At 37.4% G+C, this 21,418-nt stretch overlaps 1 protein-coding gene across 1 annotated transcript; it reads left to right on the top strand.

Moving 5' to 3' along the window:
* The first annotated feature begins 5,930 nt into the window (after window positions 1-5,930).
* LOC110787822 (uncharacterized) lies at window positions 5,931-6,912 on the top strand. Its single transcript, XM_021992466.1, has 2 exons — window positions 5,931-6,036; window positions 6,134-6,912. Exons 1-2 carry the CDS (start codon window positions 5,931-5,933, stop codon window positions 6,910-6,912), a joined length of 885 nt encoding a protein of 294 aa, XP_021848158.1.
* Window positions 6,913-21,418: the final 14,506 nt, after the last annotated feature.

Below are 21,418 nucleotides of genomic sequence, written 5' to 3' on the forward strand. Positions count from 1 at the left end.
CAATGATGGGTCAGGCCGAACTTCCAATAGAATTCTGGGGACATGCACTAAATACAGCCGCACTCACTATAAATAGAGCTCCGTCTAAAGCTGTTGAAAAGACTCCATATGAGTTATGGTTTGGAAAGCCTCCAAAAGTGTCTTTTCTTAAGATTTGGGGATGTGAAGTATATGTCAAACGATTAATTTCAGACAAACTTCATCCAAAATCTGACAAATGTATCCTTGTGGGCTATCCAAAGGAAACAAAGGGGTATTACTTCTACAATACATCTGAGAACAAGGTGTTTGTTGCTCGAGATGGTATCTTTTTGGAAAAGGATCACATTTCCAAAATGACAAGTGGGAGAAAAGTAGACCTCGAAGAAATTCGAGTCGAACAACAAACTCTAGAGAATGCTCAAAATGACATTCAGGATGAAACTCAGAGATCTTTAGAAGTTTCTGGTGAGAATCATGGGCAATCTAGAAATGTAACCCCGCGTAGATCGCAGAGATATAGATCTTAACCGGAAAGGTACTTAGGTATTTTGACGAACGAGAGTTATGATGTTCTATTACTTGAAAGTGATGAACCTGCGACTTACAAACAAGCTATGACGTGCCCTAGCTCCAAGCAATGGCAAGAAGCCATGCAATCTGAATTAAACTCCATGTATGAAAACCAAGTTTGGGATTTGGTCGATTTGCCAGATGGCTACCAAGCCATTGGAAGCAAATGGGTTTTCAAACTGAAAAAGGACAAGGATGGGAAACTTGAAGTTTTCAAAGCTAGATTGGTTGCAAAAGGTTATAGGCAAGTCCACGGTGTGGATTACGATGAAACCTTTTCACCAGTTGAAATGCTAAAGTCTATTCGGATAATGTTAGCAATCGCTGCATATTACGGTTACGAAATATGGCAGATGGATGTCAAAACCGCTTTCTTAAACGGCGTGTTAACAGAAACTGTGTTTATGACACAGCTTGAGGGCTTTGAGGATCCAAAGAATGCTAAAAAGGTATGCAAGCTAAAGAAATCAATCTACGGATTGAAGCAGGCATCCAGGAGCTGGAATATACGTTTTGATGAAGCAGTCAGTGACTTTGGTTTCATCAAGAACGCAGACGAATCTTGTGTATACAAGAAGGTCAGTGGGAGCAAAATTGCTTTTCTAGTATTATATGTCGAAGACATATTACTTATCGGAAATGACATTCCTATGTTGAACTCTGTCAAGATTTGGCTTGGGAAATGTTTTTCGATGAAAGATCTAGGAGAAGCACAATACATATTGGGCATCAAGATTTACAAAGATGATTGGACTTAGTCAAAGCACTTATATCAATAAGGTACTTGATAGGTTCAAGATGGCAGACTCCAAGCGAGGCTACCTACCCATGTCTCATGGAATGACTCTAAGCAAGACTCAGTGCCCAAAAACACTTGATGAGCGTAGACGAATGAATGGGATTCTGTATGCATCATTGATTGGTTCAATAATGTATGCTATGATATGTACACGCCCGGATGTTGCGTACGCACTCAGTGCTACGAGCAGATACCAGTCAGACCCAGGAGAGGCACATTGGACTGCTGCCAAGAATATTCTGAAGTACCTGAAAAGGCACAAAGATGACTTCCTGGTCTGTGGTGGAGATGATGAATTAATTGTTAAAGGCTATACGGACGCAAGTTTCCAAACCGAAAAAGATGATTTCATATCACAGTCTGGGTTTGTCTTCTCCCTCAACGGAGGTGCAGTAAGATGGAAAAGTGCTAAGCAAAGCACCATTGCGGATTCTACAACTGAAGCGGAGTACATTGCTGCACATGAAGCAGCAAAGGAAGCTATATGGCTAAGAAAGTTCATAGGTGAACTTGGTGTAGTCCCCTCCATTAAAGGATCAATAGCCCTGTATTGTGTTAATAACGGAGCTATTGTACAGGCAAAGGAGCCTAGACACCACCAAAGAGTCAAGCATGTACTTCGTAGATTTCACCTTCTACGAGAGTTCGTTGAAAGAAAAGAAGTCGAGATAAGCAAGATTGGAACTGATGACAACATATCAGATCCATTGACTAAACCTCTGCCGCAGGCGAAGCACAACTCGCACACTGCAGCTATGGGAATCAAGCATATTGGAGAATGGCTTTGATGTCCTTGTTTAATGTTTTAAAGTTTTAGAGTTTAATTCTTTGTAAAACATTATTGGTTAATCATTCACAATAAATGAATAGAATTCATTTTTCTATTTAATTTTTGGTTTATTAAATGATGAGTCCCTTCAATTTGACAAAATATTCAAGATAGACTGTCAGGATCAGTCCTGTGACTAAGAAATGTCTATCAACTGAACTTGAATGTCAAAAGTTGAAAATGGTCCCTGGTCGGAGTTTTCTATAAAGATGGACGCATAGAAAACGTTAGACGACTAGAATGCAAGATGACTAGTAGTTCTGTTTCTTGAACTATGTGGACATGGCAATGTCGTAATCATTTGCATAGATACTTACTTTGGGAAGACTAGTATCGGACAGACCTATGAAACTTTACTGTAAGAGATGAAAATCTGTCATAAGTAAATTTCATTAAAATTATTAGACACTAAATCCTCAATACCTGAGTGATTTGAGATTACTTGTTTGAGAACTGGTTACTTTGACGTTGACCAACCGTCGCACCGTAAAAGGAGGCTATAAAGGCAACGCTCAGGTAATCACCTATCAAACGAAGTCTAATCTCAAGATCGCAAGATTGGGATTGTCCTCCCATAAATCGGGATGAGATGCTTAAAAGTTGTACAAGGCCACTCGGAGAGCTAGAAACTGTAAAATGCATGGCCGTGCTCGGATGAATCATAGGCTATGATTATCTGTTTATTTGATCAGTTGAACTCTAAAATCGAGAAACACCTCTGGACATAATAAGGATGACAACTCTTACCTTATGTTCAAGAGCAAGCATCGAGCGACAAAGGAATTAGGAAATGCACACTTGTCCCTAAGGACAAGTGGGAGACTGAAGGAAATAATGCCCTTGATCCAAGTATGCATATAAATATTAAGTCTAATAAATGCGGTTCAGTATTAATTAACAAGTTAATAATTCAGTGAGATCAAGTGAACTGAATGCCTAGCTAGAGGCCGCTTCAGTTCAAGTGGAATTAGTTATATTAATCCACAGCTTACTCTTGACTGAACCCGTAGGGTCACACAAATAGTACGTAAACGGATCAAGTATTTAATGGCATTAAATACTCCATCTATGGATATTCGGAATCGACGGATCTCAGTTTCAGTGGGAGCTAAGATCGTCAAAGGCAAGAAATGAATACTCCGGAAACGATGATATTGCCGGAAGCGGAAATATGGATCGTATCGGAAATATAAATATTATCCAAGTCGTAGATGTTGCCGGAAACGGAAACATGGTACGTATCGGAAAATATTATCGGAAATGGAAATATTGTCGGAATCAGAAATATTGCCGGAAACGGAAATATTGTCTGAATCGGAAATATTATCGGAATCGGAAAATAATTCCGGAAATGGAAATATTAAATATTCGGTTTTTTCATGAAATGCCCCTGAGGTTTCACAAAACGCACCAAATACACCCGCGCGTTTCAAAATACAATATATACCCCTATTTTTAAAAAAAATGCACCAAATGCCCTTAAATATCTTTAATGACTAACGGTCGTTAACTCCGTTAGTATTAACCTCTAATTGCCTCTACTTAACTCTAGCTAACAAATATAATTTAATTTGAAGCCCAAAATTGAAGAACAATAAATCTGAAAATCGAAGAACAAAACCCATAAATTTGAAGAAGAGAATATGAAATTTTCAGAGTTTAATTCCTAAAATCAAAAATCTAAACTACAAATTCGAATTGTAGTGGCTCTAATCTCTCTCTAATCTACCTATATTCTGTTGTTTTTCGTGGTTGTGGCTGCTGCTGTTGCTATTCTATGCTCACGAACTCAACTCCAAAATCTAAAATAGGAAAACAACAAAAATCAAAATCTGAAAAACATAAAAGGCTATTCTCTTTCTCCTCTAATTGCAGTTGCTCCCTCAAACCAAAAATAAGAACAGATCTGCTGAAGAACGATTCGAGAACGACGTTTTGATTTGAATTGGGCGAGGTAGAATAGCAGCAGTTGCGATTAGGATAGAAAATAGCGCAAGGTAGTTAGAATTAGATTAGATAATCAGAAACAATTTGTAGATTACAATGAATTTCGTTTTCATATTTTAATTTCCGATTTTGTTTTCTTATTTTTGTTCTTGGGGCTGAGTTCTTCTGCGGGAAGAGATAGCAGCAGTAGGAGCAAATAGATGAGTAGAATAGCAGCGATTGGTATTAGAGTAGAGGGAGATTGAATCGAATTTGTAGTTGAAAATTTAGGAATCAAATTAAACTCTCAAATTTCAGATTATCTTTTCCAATTTTCCTGGTTTATTTTGTTCTTCATTTTCAGGTTCATTTTGTTCTTCATTTTCAGATTTTTCACGATTTCAATTCACTTGAAAATCTGGGTCCGAATATTTGGGGGTTTGAGTTAGCAATTGATGTGTGATGAAGATAGTTTGAAGAAGGAAAAATGTCGATGGGTTCACTTTGATGCCCAGAAAAAAGCAGACGTGAGATTGAGAGGAGAGAGGAGAGTGAGAGGAGAGAGGAGATTTAGAGTTCATTAGGGTTCATTAGGTGTTAATTAGGATTAATTAGGCTAATCAGTAGTTAATTAGGGTTAAAGTAGGATTAGTTAGATTAATTAAGAGTTAATGTTAACGGAGTTAGACTTCCGTTAAGTCTAGGGGCATTTGGTGCAAATAAGTTTAAATAGGGATATATTATGTATTTTGAAACGCGCGGGTGTATTTGGTGCGTTTCGTGAAACCTCAGGGGTATTTCAAACCGTTAAATATTTGTTCGAAACGGAAATTAATTCTTGAATCGGAAATATTAAATATTGTTCGTATCGGAAATGAATTCCGGAACCGGGAATTTAATCGGAAGCGCATCGTACGAATTAGCATCGGACGAGGCTTCCCAGCAAGCCAAGCGCCCAAACACGGAGCTGCCACAGCCTCGCCAGGCCCAGCGCAAGGCCAGGCCCAGCAAGGCGCGCGCGGGCTTATGCTCGTGGGCTGCGAGGCAGCGCCTGCTCGTGTGGGCCGCAAGGCCTGCGCGGGTGCGTGCGTTCCTCGTAGTCGTGCAACACTCGTGTTTGTAACGAATCCTAATCCTATTGGAATTTGTGCATTGATTAAATCCTAATCCTAATCCTAAGAGATTAAATTTATTATTTAGAGTTCTAATAGGATTCTAATTAATAAATCCATATCCTAGTAGGATTATAATTCCTTTCCATAAACTCTATAAATATAGGCCTAGGGTCACATATTTAACAGAAGATTTTGAAGTATTCAAATGCAAGATTTTTAAGCAAAAATCAGCCGAACACTTGCAACCCAAATAGCCGAAAATCTAAGTAACCTTAAGGGCGATTCTAGTTGGTCAAGCTTAAGGCGGATCCGGATGTACTGTGGACTATCTACGGAGGGACGACACTTGGAGTCCTAAAGACTTGTTCTTGTTCGGTTCGGGCGCAGCTAGGGAGGGCACGCTACAAAGTGTATGCATCTGAATTATGCTAAATGATTATGTGTAAATAATATGTTTCCTGGCCTTATGGTTTTTCCGCATGATTTATGTTTATTCATATGTATCATAACCTAACATTTTATGCATACATGTTTCAGGTGCATATTTCTAATAACTCTTTTTTAAACCTTATCCTAAAAATCGTATACTTAGACCTTTATGACCAAAACAAGTATTTTGTGTTATAAATGCGGCAACATCTTGATTCTCTAATCTTAAGAGGTCGGCGATCGTCTACTGCAACAATTTTTTGTCGATAACTGTGTCAAAATGCAAGCCAATAATTTGAGGTGGATTGCACTCATCCAAGATAAGATACATGCTGATTTGTACAAGGGTTTAGAGGATTCTTTACATGCTGGAGAGCATAACACAGGTCCATATTGATTTAATAAAATCGATTATATTACACTCAATATTTCATACATTGTTTCATATGCAATAAAGTTTGTGTATACAATGTCTATTTGCAGAAAATGTTGGACGACGGACCATACTACCGTCTTCATTCGTAGGAAGTCCAAGAGATATGCACCAGAGGTATCAAGATGCCATGGCATTGGTTCATAAGTTTGGCAAGCCCGATATATTTCTTACAATGACATGCAATCCGTCTTGGCCAGAGATACAATCAAAATTGTTGGTCATACAAGTTCCAAACGATCGTCCAGACCTTCTGACACGGGTTTTTCATGCTAAACTTGAAGAGTTGAAAAAGGATGTTCTAGAAAGGGGCATCCTCGGAACGGTTGTTGCTTATGTATATGTGATTGAATTCCAAAAGAGTGGTCTTCCACATGTTCATATGTTATTAATTCTTGATCAAAATGACAAGCTAACCACTCCAGATGACTTTGATAAGATTGTGAGAGCAGTGATTCCCGATGAACAACAAGAACCAAAATTGTATAAGGGAGTTCTTAAACACATGATTCATGGCCCGTGTGGTGTTCTCAACCACAAATCCCCGTGTATGAAACAAGGAAGTTGTAAGAAAGGATTACCTAAGGAATTCTCCAATGATACAAAGCAAGGCAATGACTCATATCCTCTTTACCGTCGTCCACAAGATCGTCCAGCAGTACCATTGCGTGAGAATTCACGAGTTCGTGTAGATAATCGGTGGGTAGTCCCATATAATCCATTTTTTCTCTTAAAGTATGATTGTCACGTCAATATTGAGATATGCAGCAGCATCAAGTGTGTCAAGTATCTGTATAAGTACATCCATAAGGGTTCAGATAGAGTTTGAATAGAAGTTCATAACGGAGATGAGATTGCACAATATGTCGATGCACGGTGGATTTGTGCACCCGAAGCTATGTGAAAACTTTACAAATTTCCCATGACTAGAATATGTCCTGCCGTAGATCGTTTGCAAGTTCATTTGCCAAACATGCATCAAGTGAGGTTCGAAGGGAACCAGCCAATCTCAATCGTGTTAGCGAACCCAAGAAACTCTAAGACGATGCTTACTGAATTTTTCAAGATGAATTCAGTTGACCCAAATGCAAGGAAATGCCTTTATCGAGAATTTCCTGAGCATTACAGATGGTTAGCGAGTTCACGTGAATGGCAGAAGAGAAAAAGTACACAACGAGTTATGGGTCGATTATATGTAGCTTCACCATTGGAAGGAGAATGGTTTTATGAGAATTTTACTCACATCGTTCGAACATTTAAGAACGATCAATGGCGTCACACATCCTACTTTCAGGGCTGCAGCTGAAGCCCTCGGTCTAATCGAAAATGACGAAAGCATTCGTCAATGTCTTCTAGAAGCATCTTTTGTACGAATGCCATCTGCATTACGTCGGTTATTTGCAACCATATTGGTATATTGTCAACCAACTGAATTACGGGCACTCTGGGATGAGTTTTTTCCTTACATGGTTGAGGATTATCCAAGTTCAAACACAACAAGTAATCATGTTTTTCTCACTAACAAACTTTTGCAAGACATAGATAGGTTAATAAGACCACTTAGAAAAAGGATTTCTGACTACACTGAGTTGCCAAGTTTACCTGAATGTACTGATGACATTGACGAGCTTCCTTCTATCATGGAGGAGTACTTTTGGCATGCGTTGGCACTCTCAATAGTGACCAACAAGTTGCATACGATACAATAATGAATTCTGTCATTTCAAAGGTTGGTTGTTCTTTCTTTGTTGATGGTCCTGGAGGCACCGGTAAAAAAAATTTATACAGAGCCCTTCTTGCTACTGTAAAAAGTAGAGGCGAAATAGCTATTCCCACTGCAACGTCTGGAATTGCAGCAACGTTGTTGCACCAGGGAAGAACATCACATTCGACTTTTCAGCTTCCACTTAATCCGGATAGCTCATCAACTTGCTCATTCACTAAACGTTCTAAAACTGCAATTCTCCTAAAAAATTCTGCTATTATCGTATGGGATGAGGCCCCAATGACACACAGATATCAATTTGAAGATGTTGATCGGTCACTCAAGGATTTAATGGGGAACAACTTTCCGTTCGGGGGGAAAATTATTGTGTTTGGTGGTGATTTTAGACAGGTTTTACCGGTGGTTCGAAATGGAACTAGAGCTCAAATGATTGACGCATCTTTTGTCAGGTCCCCTATGTGGAGACACATTCGTATTTTGCGTTTGAGAGAAAATATGAGATCAATTGATGATAACGGCCATCATATTCTAAGCCATTAAAACTCCAAATTAATATAATAATCCTTTATATTCCCAAAATTAAAGTACATAACTTACTAAAAGTCTTTAATTAAATTATTAAAGCATTAAGCATAAACTAGGTGAATAATATTAAAGTGAAATACTCGCCACTACTCGTTTCCATCGTTCCCAGCAGTACCTAAAACAAAAAATAAAAATGGTGAGCCGAAGACTCAGTAACGACTATCCTAGCAACGTAAATTCATTTCATTTCATTTTATTTAATAACACATGGAGAATAAAATAAGTAAAACATTTAATAAAACATCATATTTAATTCATTCATAAATTTTTAATTAACATGCTAGTTGTCGGCAAGTACGAACCGTGAAGGAATTCTCCACTGGGCCTGGGCCCATAAGAGCCTGGGCTTATCATCGAACTGTAACATGGGCCTGGTCCCTGAGCCTGAACTCATAACCATGGGAGCCTGGGCTCGTAATCCATGGGTGGACAGGTGTCCGTGGTGCATGCATGACCGGTACATGTTGTATGTATTTGAGTTGAAATAACATAACTCTTTTAACTCATAAAACATCATTTTGATCCTGGGATTAATAAAATATCATTCCTTTCATAGCATTGTATAAACATCATTTTATGGGAAAACTCAATCAAATCATTTTATAGGAAACAATTCAATCAAATCATATTTCGTCCCACAATCCATAAAACACATCAAAACATTTAATTCATAAAATTCAATTATAACGTCATAATTTCATAAATCATATTTATAAGGGGATTGCGGGTACTAGCAATAGTCGTTACCTATCTCCACGATTTGCTAGGGATTTTCCTAGGTTCGTTCGTCCTGGGCTCCGAATCCAATTTCTTTAAAAATAGTGAATAATTGAATTAGTACTAGATCGATAAATAATTTAAAATCAATATTTTATAATCATAAATTTTATAAGTAATGAATTTATAAATAACGAATTTTAATTCAATATAATTTCGAAATTTTAACGAAATATTATTATTAATCGAATTTTCGATCAAAATAAATATATATTTTATAAATCGATTGTCAAGAAAATAGTATTTAAATTCCATTTTGATAAATAAAACTAGAATATTTTTTCATAAGATCGATAATAAAACCTGAAAAATAATAATTTATTAGTAGTTAATTAGATTATAAAAACTTATAAATATATTGCTAAATTAAAAATCTGAAAAATTCAGATTGAGTCTTACCCAAGGCCCAAATGGAATGTGGCCCAAATCTGAAATAGGGTTGAGGAGAATTAAAAACCACAGTTTAAAGTTCTGAGTTTTGGTTTTGATTTTTCTGGGGAAGGGCACGAGCAGGGGGGAAGGGGAGAGGAGACGAACGAGGAGAAGGGAGGAAGGGAGGCTGGATGGGGTGGGTTACGTTGGTTAATTCGACGGTGATGGTGGGTGGTTCTCGGCGGCGGAGTAGCGAGAGAGAGGGGGGAGTGGAGCACGATTTTGGGTGAAAGCTGGGGAGTTTTTGTGGGGGATCTGGTGGTTTTGGGCGGGAGTAGGGCGGCGCGACGAGGGCAGCAGTTGGTTGGAAAGGTGGTGAAGGTGGCTGGAGGTGGTGGTGGTCGTCGGGGGTGGTGCTGCGAAGAGAAAAGAAAGAGAGGGATACAGGGGAGTGGCGAAGGAGGAGGGGAGCAGGGACGAGGGGTGGTGTGTGCGGTGGTGCTGGGAGCGACGATGGTTAGAGTGGTTTGAAGGAAATAATGCCCTTGGTCCAAGTATGCATTCTATGATAAGTCTAATAAATGCGGTTCAGTATTAATTAACAAGTTAATAATTCAGTGAGATCAAGTGAGCTGAATGCCTAGCTAGAGGCCGCTTCAGTTCAAGTGGAATTAATGATATTAATCCACAGCTTACTCTTGACTGAACCCGTAGGGTCACACAAATAGTACGTAAACGGATCAAGTATTTAATGGCATTAGATACTCCATCTATGGATATTCGGAATCGACGGATCTTGGTTTCAGTGGGAGCTGAGATCGTCACAGGCAAGAAATGAATACTCCGGAAACGATGATATTGCCGGAAACGGGAATATGGATCGTATCGGAAATATAAATATTATCCAAGTCGTAGATGTTGCCGGAAACGGAAACATGGTACGTATCGGAAAATATTATCGGAAATGGAAATATTGCCAGAATCGGAAATATTGCCGGAAACGGAAATATTGTCAGAATCGGAAATATTATCGGAATCGGAAAATAATTCCGGAAACGGAAATATTAAATATTTGTTCGAAACGGAAATTAATTCCGGAATCGGAAATGTTAAATATTGTTCGTATCGGAAATGAATTCCGGAATCGGAAATTTAATCGGAAGCGTATCGTACGAATAAGCATCGGACGAGGCCTGCCGGACGAGGGCCCAGCTCGAAGCCAGGCCATCGCCCAGCAAGCCAAACGCGCGCCACAAGCCCAGCCAAGGCAGCGCCCAGGCCTACCGCAAGGCAGGCCCAGCGCGCGCCAAGGCCGCAGCTGCGTGGGCCTCGCTGCGTGGGCTGCTGCTCGCACGCACGCGCATGGGAGGCCCATCGTGGCTGCCGTGTGTGTGTGTGTGAGTTTGTGTTCATGCACGATTCCTAAAACGTACAGAGTTCGGTTAATGATTAAATTCCTAATTCTATTTGATAAATTAATTAATTAGAGTTCTTGTAGGATTCTAAGTTTAATTAATTCGTATCCTAATAGGATTCCAATTCTCTTTCCATACCCCTATAAATATGTGGCCTGGGTTCACAATTTATAAAGAGTTTTCAAGTATTCAAAGTGAGTTTTTGAGAGAAAAATTCAGTCACACATCTTGCTCAAAAGTGCCGAAAATTCTAGTACCTTAAGGGCGATTCTAGTTGGTCAATCTTAAGGCGGATCCGGACGTGCTGTGGACTATCTACGGAGGGACGACACTTGGAGTCCTAAAGACTTGTTCGTGTTCGGTTCGGGCGCAGCTAGGGAAGGCACGCAACAAAGAGTATGCATCTAAATTATGCTATATGATTATGTGTAAATAATATGTATTCCTGATTTAATGGTTGTTTCCGCATGATTTATGTAATATCATATGTATCATAACCTAACAGTGGTATCACGAGCCCCTTATTATTTTCATAATCTAATTTGCATAAACATGGTTAAATATTACAAATTTGCAAGAATTAAAAGGGGTGATTAATTTTCGTAATTGTTAATTAATTGCAAATTGCGTTTATTTAATTATACGTACGCAGTTTTTCGGCAGTTTTTTCGTTACTCATCCAAATCGAGTGATTTTTGTGTCAATTCCGCATGTAAAAGGCATTCTAAAATTTTGACAAAAGTAGTATTTTTCTGCCAAACCCAGAATTCTCAAATTCGAAGCCTAACTATGACGTTTCGAAGGTTTTAGTTTTTCGAATGCAAAATTTCGTAAATTTAAGATGTTAAATTAAATATTTGCGATTCTTGTTGATAAATCTTGAATTTTTGATTGACCTACTGTATATGTTTAACAAGTTTGAATGCCTAGCCTTGTTAATTATGCAATCTAATTTGTAATTATGATTAATTTGTTGAAAATTAGAATAATTTAGAATTAATTTGATTTTCATAATTAATTATAATTTAATTAGAAACCTATGATTAAAAACCACCATAAAAATTGTAAATTTATGATAAATTTTAAATTTTTATGACCTAGGCTTGAATCCATAATAATCGGAAATCAATTGGATAATAAATTTTCGATTTTTTCGCCCTAAAATTATGAAATTAATATTATTTATTAATTTGTCATTAATTTTAAATATAAATTTTAAATTTTTATGCGATTCGTTCATATAACTTGCACGCACAAAGCAATGGACGCTTCGTGTTACCCTTAAGGGGTGTTGTATAGTGCGGGCATGCGACGACGAGCAAGGGAGCTCGTCGCCCGTGCGGCACGAATGCAATGAGCAAGGGCGTGGTGCACGAGCACAAGGCAGCAGCCCTGCCTTGTGTCGTGGGCCACGAGCTATGAACAAATGGGCATGGGCGAAAGGCAAGCCAAGGCAGTCGCGTGTGGGCAGCAAGCGAGCTGCGCCACGACGCGCACTGCCTCGCGCAAGCGCGCGCAGCCTCGCGCGCAGCGAGCGCAAGCTCGCGTGCCACGAGCGCTGCGCCCAGCGTTGAACGCGCGCAATTGCTCGCGCACAGCGAGCGATGGCTCGCGCGCTTAGCGAGCGATGGCTCGCGCGCACAGCGAGCGATGGCTCGCGCGCACAGCGAGCAATGGCTCGCGCGCACAGCGAGCGATGGAGCGCGCGCAGCGTGCGCTGGCGAGCGCGCACAGCGAGCGATGGCTCGCGTGCGTCGAGCGCTGGCGCGCGAGCAGCAAGCACCACAGCGTGCGATGGCTTGCGATGGAAGATGCAGCAGCTATGCGACGAGCGCATGGGCTGCGCGCACATGGCCAGCGATGGTTGTGTGCGTGCGGCCCATGGGCGTGCGATGCGTAGGGTGTTTGCGTTGCGATTAGATCGTCTTGAATGTTTAATTTGAAAATTTTCAGTTTACGTAATTTTAATTAATTTTAAAATTAATAATTTAAATTATTTTCTTGGATTTTAATTTTGAATATTGTAATTATAATAAATTTTATTTATTCTAATTATTTTACTAAAATTAAAATCATGAATTAATTTAAATACGACTGAAATTAAATTAAACTTTTTGGATTCAATTATAAATTTATATGAGCTTTAAATTTTAATTAAATTTGTATGTTTCCGGTTAGACTTGAAATACATTTTTATGTTTAAAATTAGTAAAACATATGAATTTATTGGTTTAAGTGGGAGCCCTTTTAGTCATAAAACTCTTGATTAGGTCTACAAATTCTTAAGGTTAAAACAACTTGATTAGAATTAATAAGGACTGAATAATTGGTAGATTATTGGTGCCCTTGATTAATTGCTGCAAATGTTTACGTGATGCATAATGTGTTTTACTAACCAGCTATGTGGGCCATTCATGATAATGAATGGGTGAATGGTATATATTGTATATGTACTGTTTTGCAGGTTATGAAGTGACTAGTATGGCCCAAATAGGATAGAAAATATGGTCTGCGTACCATTAATTTGAATGTAATTGGTCTAAAGTACCAAAGTTGTTTTTCAATTCAAATATGGTCTGCGTACCATCAAATAGTTGTAATTAGTTATAGCTTATCCTATTTGAAGAAAATGGTGCCTCCCACGGAGATTTTCAAGACGGACTTTGAAGTCAAAGCTTCAAGATGAAGTCGGGCCATAGTAGATCACATTTATCTTATGCATGCTTTAAGCTATTTATTGCTTTAAATATGTCTTAATTATGCATAAGATTGTGGCTTGATTATGTTGCATGATTAAGGATTTTAGTTCACTTAAAATCTAACCAACATAGTAAGAGCCTTAAGTTCCAAACTTAAAAATTGAGTTAAAAGGTGCCATGCCAAAATATACACTTGCTTGGATATCCTTTACATCAATCTAGTAATAGTTTTCGCTCAGCGAGGTGTTACTTATTGGTCCTAAAAGGGCAAGGTACACAAATAATTGTGAGTACATGTTAGTTTTGGTGAAACTCAACGATATAAGTAAGGAGTCCTTTTATGTCGTGGCAAAATCGATAAGTTTACCTAATAAGTTCTTAGACGTACCTATCAACCAAGAATAGTTTCTAGACTATTAGCAAAAGGCTTTTGCTTACCTAAGATGTTTTAGGATTAAGTCGACAAACTGTGCTTAGTTCTTCAATGATTTTAGGATCTTGGAATCATTTTATTCACACCTGCCGGAACAATAAAATCGAATAAAATTCTAATAACTTGTTTGAATTGCATGGTTGCTTTAATTTCAAGTTATTATTCATGATAAATGTTTAGACTTTGCATGCTTCAATGTATGTTTTAATTATTGTTTATAATTAAATATCTTGCACTGCAATAAATCCTTTTAGAAAGGTAACAGTAAATTTCCTCGATTGGTAGTGAATCCAAGAACGATTCACGGAAAAGAGAGAAAATGAGCAATTTAAAATGTACGTTTCTTTTAGCGACTTTTATGGTTGTTTTCGAGTATCAAAATCGAATGGCAAACCAATTGGTGCTTGTGAATTCAAAATACACTGTAGTTTTGAGATCATAAAGCATTGAGTTTAATACGCTCAGCTTTACCAATGGTTAACAACCTAATATCTTTGTCCATTTAATTCTCGAATGAGTCTAGTCCCTAGACATTCGAATAGATCGATGCTTAGAGAACTTTAGAAGCTTCTGGTAAGATCATCTAGTTGAAACTTAATATTCAACATAAATTAAATGGTAAGAACCTTGTTGGGGTGACATTGGACATGTCTAACAAAGTATAAAAGTCAACACTAGAGAATTCAATTCTTAAGACTATAAGAAAGGGTACAAGAAATAGGAAAACAGAGGAACAAATGAAAGGAATTTACGATTCCGTTTCTACCTATAAGTTTATGTTTAAAGAGAAGTGACCTAGCAATCAAACTTCCTTGGTATCATATACCGCTTGAGGTTCTTACTTCGGTAATAACTCAAACAATGGAAGCTAGGATACACTAATGGCCTACAAGTGGGAAATGAAGCATGGCAATGCTACATTAGCTGTAGGGTCATCTAGTTTGTTTTAAGTCCTTTCAAGGCTGGAACTTAATGGCTATTTTGTTCCATAATCAACATACCTAAATTTCTGTCTTCAAACACAGAAAGACTCACATTCAGAAGAACAAAACAATGCTTGTTTGTTTGTTTATTTGAATGAAATGGTCATTTACGGGGTGAGTCAATATGCTTGATTAAAACAAACAACTCTTTAAAGAACTTTACTAGGTTCAAATCAACCCCTTGATTTGAGTTCCACTAATCTTTGGCATTGTTGCTTAGACCATATCAACAAGTTAACATTCAAAAGCTCTATTTTTATGGACTTTTGAAAGTTCATTGATTTCTAGATCAATTTAAGACGACTAGTCTTACTTGTTGAAAGTAACAAAAGATATGAACTATTGTTAGAACGCCTAGACAATAGAGTTCAAAGCTAAAGAAAGATTTTATGACTTTATTATTTCACATGGATTTGAGTGAATATAGGTTTATTTACTCAAATGTGATATAAGTTGAATCTGTTTGGCTAGTTCAAAGATTCAGAAGTATAAAATCCACTTGGCAAGAAATCATAAAGATCTAGGTTAGATCATGTTGATGATTACTTGAGACCAAATATGATCATCAATGATTGTGTGTTGTAATTTTACAATCTAGGTCCATAAGATATGGCATATCTTAGTTGGAATAATCGAAGTCAATTAGTACTTGATTCGATCGTTGATGAATCATAAAGAATTTTCCTATAATTTCTAAAACAAAATGCTCAACTACCACCAAACTAAACCAAAATCGTCAAAGCTATTGAAAAGTAATTTCAGAATATCTTTTCATAATATATCTAAAGAGTTCCTAAACTCAGTGGGAGCTTAGTGTTTGTTATTCAACAAACTAAGGCCCAAGTCTAGATATATGTTTCATTATGATTTATTCAAATGAGACACAAGGGTATTGTTTCTACCACGAATTTTTGAGAACATAATGTTTGTTTGCTCGAAATAATGTCCTTTTGGAGATTCATTTCCAAAATAACAAGTGGGAGAAAATAGACCTCGAAAGTCTTCGAGGCGAACAACAAACATAAACGGACATTCCGGAGGCTTTTCGAAGTGCTTCAGAAAATCCGAACTTATTCTTTAAGGACTTTAGAAGTGGCTTTAAAGAATAGACATCTCTTAGAAGACTGTACAAGTGCTTCAAAGAGAATAGAATATTCAAAGGACTCTCAAAGTGCCTATTGATATTCTATTGTTTGATGTTCTATACCCAAGTAGGCATAGAATTCAAGTCACTGAAACTATGAGATTCTTCTATTAGATAGTGAAGAAACATAGAGATCAGGTCAATGAAACTATGAGATTCTTCTATTAAATAGTGAAGAAACCTACAACTTGCAGTCAAACTATTATCATGTAGATTAATGAGTTTGTGACTTGTAAGAAAGCTATGACGAAACCCAGATTCCCTAAAATGGTTAGAGGCCATATATAGACTCAAATGTTTTAAATGGTTAGAGGCCATAAAACATACTCAATGTTTTGATGACAAAATTGAAATTTTGTTGATTTGCAAGAATAGTTTCACACCTATTGGTTGCAAGTTTGTTTTAAGGATAAAAACCATCAAACATGAAATTGTGTTCACACACAAAGCGAGATTAGTTGCTAAAGGTTACAAGCAAATTCATGGTGTGAATTGTGTTGAAACCTCATGCATAATCGTAAATGCTCAAGTCTATAATTCAAGCAATGATTGCATATTGGTACATATAGCAATTGAATGACAAAACGTATTCCTCAATCAAATGTTGGAATAAACTATGTACATGGTATGTCATAGGATTTGTGGATCCAAATAAATGCTTGAAAGAGAAAGCCAGTTTATAAAATCTAAGTACAGATGTAAGCAGGCAATTGGGAATTGGAACTGTATTTTAAGTGAAGCTAATAAGCATTTTAGTTTCATAAAATATACATGATTCTTATAGATGTATAAGAAGTTTAGTGGGAGTACATAAAAACTTATTTGGTCCTATGTGTATCACACACATATCTCTCTATTGTGAAATAACATTCAAATGCTAATGACTTAGGTTTGAAATTATTCATCAATGATGGACCAAGGCGAAACTTAGTACATACTGGGTATTAAGATCTATTTACAAAGATCTTATGATGTTGTTTAGTAATGGCATTTACTAAATCAAACACGAAAGACTCCATTGGAGATATTCGACCCATGTGAATAAATCTAAGTAAAGGATGTTTGAACTATGTATAAGCATTTACTGAGTTAAACATCGAAGAATCTAAGTAAGATTCTTAAACCTATATTATATGTCAAAGAATTTAGCTGGATTTAGTATCTACTGAAACTAGATGAGCTAAAGTTACATGAATAGAATTCAATTGGGAATTATTCTGCAAAAGAATTTATCATGTATGATATAATATGAGGATCGCCAAAAACGGATCGTATGACTTTAGGCATGACGAACATATACCAATCTCTATTGATCTAAGTGAAGATCAACTAGGTTGAGATCAAGAATACTTATGGTACTTGAAAAAGTACATAGGAATAGTTCTTGATTCAAGGAAATAAAGATATGCTAAATATTGATGCTACACGCATAAACACTGACAAAGGATCAAGCAAGACCCTTTGGAGTTAACCATTGATAAGGACGAGCTATAGAGCATCGTGTTTTGAAATGGCAACATGGATTGGAGACCATGAGTTGTTGCGTGGGAAATTAAAGTAATAATTTCTATGTTCCAAGATATAGTTGGAGAATCTTCCACATATCTATGAACTGCCTGGATAGGTAAATCCAAACAAAGCATCACTAGCAACCTATAAAGTTGAAGTAAAAGTAATTATTGCCTAAGAAGCAATAAAACAGGGTTGTTTAAAGTTCTTCACTGAACTTGGGTAGATCACCTATCTGCTGGCTTGATGATTCTTCATTGAAAAATGCGTAGAACCACTCTTGAAGCAAGAAAAACGTCTGCTAACTTGATGGTTCTTCATTGCAAAATGAGTAAAACCACCATCGAAGTAAGAAAGACTAGATCACATAATAAACAAACTCGAAAAGATCTTATCATCATATCTCGAAGAACATTCGATGAAAAGGATATTAAGATTGGCAAAGCATGATAACTAAACCTATGCAACAAGTGAGAAGCAACACTCACATTGTAGCACTGGAAATCAAGCATAGCTTTGAATTCCATGAACTGTTTTAGAAGATGGGTTTGAGGCCCATGGTTGTAAAACATTGGGGTTGAACATTTATCATATATGAAATGTATTTTCATATTCCATTTAATCTTGGTTTAGTATTAAATGATGAGTCCCTTCAAATTTGACGAAATATTCAAGATAGACTGTCAGGACCAGTCCTGTGACTAAGAAATGTCTATCAAGTGAACTTGAATGTCAAAGGTTGAAAATGGTCCCTAGTCGGAGTTTTCTATAAAATTGGACGCATAGAAAACGTTAGACGACTAGAATGCAAGATGACTAGTAGTTCTGTTTCTTGAACTATGTGGACATGGCAATGTCATAATCATTTGCATAGATACTTACTTTGGGAAGACTAGTATCGGACAAGACCTATGAAACTTTACTGTAAGAGATGAAAATCTGTCATAAGTAAATTTCATTAAAATTATTAGACACTAAATCCTCAATACCTGAGTGATTTGAGATTACTTGTTTGAGAACTGGTTGCTTTGACGTTGACCAACCGTCGCACCGTAAAAGGAGGCTATAAAGGCAACGCTCAGGTAATCACCTATCAAACGAAGTCTAATCTCAAGATCGCAAGATTGGGATTGTCCTCCCATAAATCGGGATGAGATGCTTAAAAGTTGTACAAGGCCACTCGGAGAGCTAGAAACTGTGAAATGCATGGCCGTGCTCGGATGAATCATAGGCTATGATTATCTGTTTATTTGATCAGTTGAACTCTGAAACCGAGGAACACCTCTGGGCATAATAAGGATGACAACTCTTACCTTATGTTCAAGAGCAAGCATCGAGCGACAAAGGAATTAGGAAATGCACACTTGTCCCTAAGGACAAGTGGGAGACTGAAGGAAATAATGCCCTTGGTCCAAGTATGCATTCTATGATAAGTCTAATAAATGCGGTTCAGTATTAATTAACAAGTTAATAATTCAGTGAGATCAAGTGAGCTGAATGCCTAGCTAGAGGCCGCTTCAGTTCAAGTGGAATTAATGATATTAATCCACAGCTTACTCTTGACTGAACCCGTAGGGTCACACAAATAGTACGTAAACGGATCAAGTATTTAATGGCATTAGATACTCCATCTATGGATATTCGGAATCGACGAATCTTGGTTTCAGTGGGAGCTGAGATCGTCACAGGCAAGAAATGAATACTCCGGAAACAATGATATTGCCGGAAACGGGAATATGGATCGTATCGGAAATATAAATATTATCCAAGTCGTAGATGTTGCCGGAAACGGAAACATGGTACGTATCGGAAAATATTATCGGAAATGGAAATATTGCCAGAATCGGAAATATTGCCGGAAACGGAAATATTGTCAGAATCGGAAATATTATCGGAATCGGAAAATAATTCCGGAAACGGAAATATTAAATATTTGTTCGAAACGGAAATTAATTCCGGAATCGGAAATGTTAAATATTGTTCGTATCGGAAATGAATTCCGGAATCGGAAATTTAATCGGAAGCGTATCGTACGAATAAGCATCGGACGAGGCCTGCCGGACGAGGGCCCAGCTCGAAGCCAGGCCATCGCCCAGCAAGCCAAACGCGCGCCACAAGCCCAGCCAAGGCAGCGCCCAGGCCTACCGCAAGGCAGGCCCAGCGCGCGCCAAGGCCGCAGCTGCGTGGGCCTCGCTGCGTGGGCTGCTGCTCGCACGCACGCGCATGGGCGTCCCATCGTGGCTGCCGTGTGTGTGTGTGTGAGTTTGTGTTCATGCACGATTCCTAAAACGTACAGAGTTCGGTTAATGATTAAATTCCTAATTCTATTTGATAAATTAATTAATTAGAGTTCTTGTAGGATTCTAAGTTTAATTAATTCGTATCCTAATAGGATTCCAATTCTCTTTCCATACCCCTATAAATATGTGGCCTGGGTTCACAATTTATAAAGAGTTTTCAAGTATTCAAAGTGAGTTTTTGAGAGAAAAATTCAGTCACACATCTTGCTCAAAAGTGCCGAAAATTCTAGTACCTTAAGGGCGATTCTAGTTGGTCAATCTTAAGGCGGATCCGGACGTGCTGTGGACTATCTACGGAGGGAAGACACTTGGAGTCCTAAAGACTTGTTCTTGTTCGGTTCGGGCGCAGCTAGGGAAGGCACGCAACAAAGAGTATGCATCTAAATTATGCTATATGATTATGTGTAAATAATATGTATTCCTGGGTTAATGGTTGTTTCCGCATGATTTATGTAATATCATATGTATCATAACCTAACATGGTTGAGGTGGTTGTTGGACGGTGGTAGTAGTGATGGTAGTCCGTTGTTGAGGTGGTGGTTCGAACGATGGAGGAACAAGGGAGGATGGTTTTCAGTTTTTGTGAATTGATTTTGGTTGGGATACAAAGTGGAAATTGGTTGTCTGATTTTAAAACTAAGAATAGTGAAGTACAAGATGCATAGCTTGGGGTCCAAGGAGTGTATTTGGACTGAATTTTAGGGAAGGAAGGAACTCCTTCCTGGTTTATACGTGGAGAGCAAGGGAAGAAAATAAATGGAATTTTGGTTCTTTGAGGGCATTTTCGTTATTTCACAATATTTGGCCAAAAATTCAAATTTTGTTGCTATTTTTGGAAATTGCTAAAAATAGAAATGTTTAATTAAAATGATTCATTACAAAAATTATCGTTAACGAAAAATAAATAAATTTTCGTCTATAAATTTATCGTTTAAAATAAATCATAAAAACGATTAAAATAACGAAATTCAATTATTCGTAATTATTTAAAATGAAATTAAGTTAATAAATATTTTTAATTATAATAAATCAAGTTTAAAAATTTCGGGGTATTACAACATAGCTTTCTTTTCATGTGATATACCTATTCATACATTGTGAATTTCGGTTTATGTACTTAATTGTCTAACTTTGCTTTTTTTTAGTTGTATCAAAATAATGTTAAATTTTTTGCTTTGCTAACATATCAAAGGTAGTGTTGTCAACATTATTATGTACTTAATTGTTTAACTTTGCTTTTTTTTTTTGTAGGTTCAATATTGTCGAGTTGCTGCATATGCATGTCGTGTTGATAGTGTTGATAACATCATATATGAAGCATGCAATCGTTGCCTAAAAATGGTTGTCATTTTTCAAGGACTACAAAAATGTCAATCTTGCAATATCACCAAC

The sequence above is a fragment of the Spinacia oleracea genome, chromosome 4 (genome assembly GCF_020520425.1).
Source record: "Spinacia oleracea cultivar Varoflay chromosome 4, BTI_SOV_V1, whole genome shotgun sequence".
Lineage (NCBI taxonomy): Eukaryota > Viridiplantae > Streptophyta > Magnoliopsida > Caryophyllales > Amaranthaceae > Spinacia > Spinacia oleracea.